This window comes from Balaenoptera acutorostrata, chromosome 1, assembly GCF_949987535.1.
Source record: "Balaenoptera acutorostrata chromosome 1, mBalAcu1.1, whole genome shotgun sequence".
Lineage (NCBI taxonomy): Eukaryota > Metazoa > Chordata > Mammalia > Artiodactyla > Balaenopteridae > Balaenoptera > Balaenoptera acutorostrata.
Window position 1 is genome coordinate 6,312,315 of NC_080064.1, and position 5,638 is coordinate 6,317,952.

General features: G+C 40.5%; 1 protein-coding gene across 1 annotated transcript; it reads right to left on the bottom strand.

Moving 5' to 3' along the window:
* Positions 1–2,248: 2,248 nt before the first annotated feature.
* Positions 2,249–4,861, bottom strand: LOC103017402 (zinc finger protein 396-like). Its single transcript, XM_028163480.2, has 2 exons — positions 3,805–4,861; positions 2,249–3,098 (listed from the first exon to the last, which is right to left on the bottom strand). Exons 1-2 carry the CDS (start codon positions 4,709–4,711, stop codon positions 3,037–3,039), a joined length of 969 nt encoding a protein of 322 aa, XP_028019281.2. The 5' UTR covers positions 4,712–4,861; the 3' UTR covers positions 2,249–3,036.
* Between the last annotated feature and the right edge of the window lie 777 nt (positions 4,862–5,638).

Sequence of the window (5,638 nt, forward strand, 5' to 3'; positions counted from 1 at the left end):
GGACGAAGCTGAGCTTGCAGAGAGATGGGGGGGGGTGCGGTGTGTCCAGCAGAGAAGGCAGCAAATTCAAAACCATGAACTGAGACAGAGCAGACCTGAGGGAGGTGGTGGTTGAGCTTCTTTTTATTTCAGTGCATTGAGAAGCCATAAAAGAATCTTTAAAAAGAAAGTAACATGATCTGATTTTCACTTGAAAAGAGTGCCTTGGCTGGAGGATAGAGAATATATTGGAACATTAGGCGTACTTTGTAGGTGTTCAATCAGCACTGCGTTGTGGATGAGAGTGGGGCATGGAACATGTAGGGAAGGGAAAACTTGTCCTCTACCCTCTTAGGTTCTATGACTAGAGTATGTGAATTAAACTGACAAAAGACAGATTCATAGGGAAAAAATTGAAAACCCAAAGAAGTGGCTAGACTTGGGGGCTTATGTACCATTTTAACAAAGGACATTATATTGTGGAGAAGTGTCAAGACAAAGAAACCCCTGTTCTTTCTAGGGGCAGAAAATTGTGGGGAGGTAAGTCTATGGGGGGAACTAGTGGTAGATAAAGGTTATTTAGGAAGGTTTGTTTGTGCAGACTCACTTCAGTATACTGTCCTCATCTCTGGTGATAAGTGTTGGCCTAGCACGGGAGAAGGGTGGGGGACACCTTGGCAAGGGGAGTTTATGCCCTGCTTTAGGCAGATAGTGGGGGCACAGAGAACCCTTCCTGTGGCTGTTTTTTCTTAGTTGGCTTCAGCCCAAAATAAACCTTATGCCAGGGTATCTGTTTTGGGGTGGCATATTTTGATCCCCTTTAAAGGTATGGGGCTAGGATCAAAGAGGCTGAGGGGTAGGAGGAGATCAGTTATTATAGGAAGGAGGAAACAAATATTACAGATTCAGGAGGAACAGAGCAGGAGTCTAAGAGTCCTTTGGCAAAAGGAAGAGCAAGCAGATACCATGGAGCCAAGTCCAAGACCCAGGGTGTCCTTGAAGGTGGGGAGGACCCCACAGGTACCAGGCACCCAAGTAGGCAGGCCATGGAGGAGGAAGGAGCACAAGGCACTGTGAATCTAGATAAACAATCAGGTCCAAAGTCTGCAGAGGCTAAAACAGACCAAGAGGAACCAATAGGTCCATGGGAAAACTGCCAGAAGGCTGACTGTCTGCCCTCTGTGCCCCTGGTTTGTCTTCTTGCCCAGGAGGGAAGTAGATGCAAAGAGCCATGTGTCCTGGAGGGTCTTGATTGAAGCAAATACAGTCTTCCTAGGTCTTCTTCAGTGAAGGGCAGGGTGATTCAGGGAAAGGGTTTTGGGGATTAGACAATAGAGTTCACAACTAGAACTTTTCCTACTTATCCTACAGGTGTACCTGCACAAAGGCACAAAGATGTATGTCCAAGGATGTTCATTAAGGCATTATTTGTAATAGCAAACAGACAAATAAACAAATAAGGAAACAGCCTAAATGTATATCAATAGGAAATTGGTTAAATAAATCATGGGTATCCATACAACCAAATACTGGGCAGCCATTACAAAGAATGAAGGCAGTCTATGTGTACTGATATAGAATAATGTCCAAGATATTTTATTTGAAAAAAGCAAACTGTAGAACAGTATGTAAAATGTACTCTATCTGTGTGAAAACATAGAGGCACAGGAATATTTTTGGAAGGAAAGACAAAATCTTAACAATGGTTGTGTCTGAAGAAAAGGGCTAGGGCTGAGAATGGGCATTTCTACTTTTCACCTATTTAATTTCTGTTTCTATGAGTATATCTTACTTCTATAATAAAAATAGTAATTAATAAACACTATTTTAAAAAACTGAGGTAAAGACTCACAGTTCATTGGAAATACAAAGGATCTTCCATAATTGGATTGGGAGTGGGGGGCATTTGTTGAGAACCTATAGCAATTAGTACACAGATTAAATGAGAAAACAATGTCAGGTATGAGTCAGCAATGCCCACTGTTACCACCTTCATTCAACCATATGATGGATCTAGGTCCTAACCTGTGCACTAAGAACAGAAAAAGAAGTGCAAGGTGGAAGGTGGAAAGAAGAAAAACAAAATTGTCAAAATTCAGAGATAATCTGATTATCTGCATAGAAATCCAAGAGAATTTTGGAGCTAATACATTGTTTGGAATGAAGAGAGTTTATCTTGATTGCTGGATATCAGATTAATATATAAAACCCAAGTGTATTCCTATTCACCAGCAACAATATAATTTTTTTTTTAATTCTTGTAATACATACAGAGTTTTATTAAGAATCCCTGGAAAGGGGGACATTATGTTATATATTGTCAGAATACTTTAAAAAAATACCAGTCATTTACTTTTTAAACAAGAGAATCTGATTGAATTAAATGTGGGTTAAACTCAATGGACTCTTTGAATTGAACTTTAGTGATTCTCTCATTTGTACAAGAGTATCAAAATCCAATCTTAACATCATGATAAATTGTCTAGAAACTCATTTACTAAGAATGCATAAGACCCTGAAAAGGTTGTCCTGTGATGCCTGAAACATGTTCACAGCTGATTTATGCCAGAACAGAGGCCATGAAGAACTCTGAAGGACAGTCATCAGCTGTTAACGGTTTCCATTTCCAGGTAAGTACGCTTCTCCATTATGTGCTGCACTTACCAGGTAACATCAGTCTTGTTTGGACAGTCTTTTCTTCATCTTCCTTATTTCTTTATGTTAAGGTGATCATCAACTTTATATAAGCACCCACAGATAACTGTTCATTATTAGAACACTCATCATATTTAGGCCACTTCCTGAAGACATGTAGAGCAAATCTTAATGCTTTCACTGAGATATTTCCAATATAAATTGTAAAGGAGATAATTCTTTTTTCCTACACAGGAAATTACTTAGTATCATCAACAGTATATATAGATGATATTATACATCAACTATACCTCAATTTTAAAAATTGAAACAAAACAGTATGTAGGTTCTCTGGTTTTCGTAAGAGATGAGTAAAGTCCCTTTACTCATCTGCTTCCTAACAATGACCCTGGACATTTCAGCTTAGGTCTTGAGGTACATATTCTTTTGGGTCTCCTCAATCCTATTCTCATATTTTGAATCTGGTAACAGAAAATAAAACAGTAAATTTATTTTATTATTTTTGGCCATGCCACGTGACTTGGAGGATATTAGTTCCCTGATCAGGGATTGAACCCATGCCTGAAGCAGTGAAAGTGTGGAGTCCTAACCACTGGACTGCCAGAGAATTCCCAGGAAATTTTTTTAAAAAACTGATTTAATCTTTGGTCTAATAACTCCAATGTGCAAGTAATGAAATGGAGAATACCCACTTATATACTAACTCACACATTCCTTCTCAACAGGGAAAATGTACTTGTCTAAAAAGGAACATACTAGTTCATTATTTGTGTTAATAATGGAAACAGCAGAACATGTCTGAGAGTATCTTTTCAAGAGTTGCACTAGGGATGGAAATCCGATTTAAGCTTTAGAATCTCAATCATCTGAACTGACACTGTACTGAAAAGCAGAAAAGCAAACAATGCTGACAGAAAATATTCTACATTCCTGTGGCTTTTACAACCTTTGAAAGGAAATTGGTGCCCACTGAAACTACCGATTTATACTAAAGGAGTATTGGTGCTTTGTGTCTGCTCCCCTGTTGAAAAAGTTCTCAGTAAATGCTTTGACTCCCTCACAGCACTGATGGGACTTTTTCTCCAGCATGTTTTTTCCTATGTCTGAAAAGATTCGAGCTCTGACTAAAGGCTTTCCCACATTCATGACATTTGAAGGGTTTCTCCCCAGTGTGGATTCTTCGATGTTGAATCAGGATTGCACTTCGGCTGAAAGACTTTGCACACACGTCACATGTATAAGGTTTCTCTCCATTGTGGATCCTCTGATGTAGATTAAGGGCTGAGCTCTGACTAAAGACTTTCCCACATTCATCACACTTGTGTTGTTTTTTTCGAGGACGGTTTCCCTGTCTTCTTTCAAACTTTCTATCTTGTTCACAGGTTCCTCTAAATGTGAAACTCTGGGAAGCATTCATCTGAAGAGTGTTAGAAACTTTGTAATGCAGTTCTTTGCCTGAAGAAGTCTTTCGCCTTGAAGCTGATTTCACATTTATAGTTCCGGTGTCTCTATCATTTTGTCTTAAGGTGTGAAGCTCCTTCGATGCCCACTGCAGTTGCTTTTTTGTGGGCTTAAGCTGGCTATGTGGTGTCTCCTGAGTGATTTCACAAGTTGGTAGCTTCTTTGCAAGCATGTCCTCATTTCGTCCAAGAAAGACCTGTTCAGCCGCCCTGTCATGCTCTTTCTCCAGCTCCTCCAGCATCACCACGGCTTCCTCTCCACTCTCTGGTCGGTTCTCTTGAAACCAAGCCTGCAGCTTCTCAGGCAACATGGCCAGGAACTGCTCCAGCACCAGCAGCTCCAGGATCTGCTCCTTGCTGTGCACCTCTGGCCTCAGCCACTGACAGCAAAGCTCGCGGAGCCGGCTCAGAGCCTCCCGGGGCCCAGGTGACTCCTGGTAGTCAAACTGCCTGAACCGCTGGCGGTAGGTCTCTGAGCGGTAGTAGCTGCTCCAGTGGCGGCTGGAGACCATATTACAGGCCTGCCCTCCCTCTTCCACCTTCATTACCAGAATGCAGTCAGGGTCTCCTGAAGTTTGTGTAAGGAGTTTTGATGTCTCTCTCAATTTTGCAGACATTTGGACTGGGAATAGCTCAGAACTGCTAGGCTTTAATCTTCAAGAAGGTGAAACTCTCCTTATGGACACTCCTCCTCTGCTGAGCCTGCTCCCGACGGTCCCGGGACACCTTCCTCCACCACACGGCGCCGCTCCCGGACGGAAACGCGACTCCGCGAGACCACACGAGGAGAATCACCAGCAACAATATAATTTTAAAACTACCATTTACAGGAGCAAGAAAAATTATATGATCAAGGAATAAATATAACAAAAGATGTGTAACACTCTTATAAAGAAATTATAATATAAAATGTAAAATTATAAAATGTGAAATTTATAAATTATGCAATTTATAAAATTGTTTAAAATGTATGTATTGAAAGATATAAAAGGAAAGCTATATGCCATCTTCATGGATAGAAATATTCAATACCTCATAAAGATGTTAGTATACCGTATTAATATATAAATACAATACAATACCAGTGAAGCCCCAAAAGGATTTTTGAGAAATTGACAAGCTTATCCTGGAGTTTAGATGGAAGAACAAACAGCCAAAATTATTTAAGATCATTTTGGAGAAACAGGGCAAGGTGGGAATTTTGTGGGTTTGCCCTTCTAAATGTCAGGACTTATAAATTTACAGGAATTAAGATGTGAGGTATTGGCCCAGAAAGAAACAAGCAGACTAAAGGGACAGAACTCAAAAATAAACCCACAGGCATATGGGTATTTTTCATGTGATAGAGATGGCATTGTCGTGTCCAGGACATGCTACTCCAAGATACAGCACCTTGGCATACCGAATATTTTTAAATGAAGGGATTTGAGAAATGACAGGTACACGAAGGACTCTGACCTTCTCCTGAAGCAGTTCATAAGACCCTCATGTGAGAGGTGCCCTCCCATGCCTGGAGGAAAGGAGCATCTTCAGCTTCAAAGATG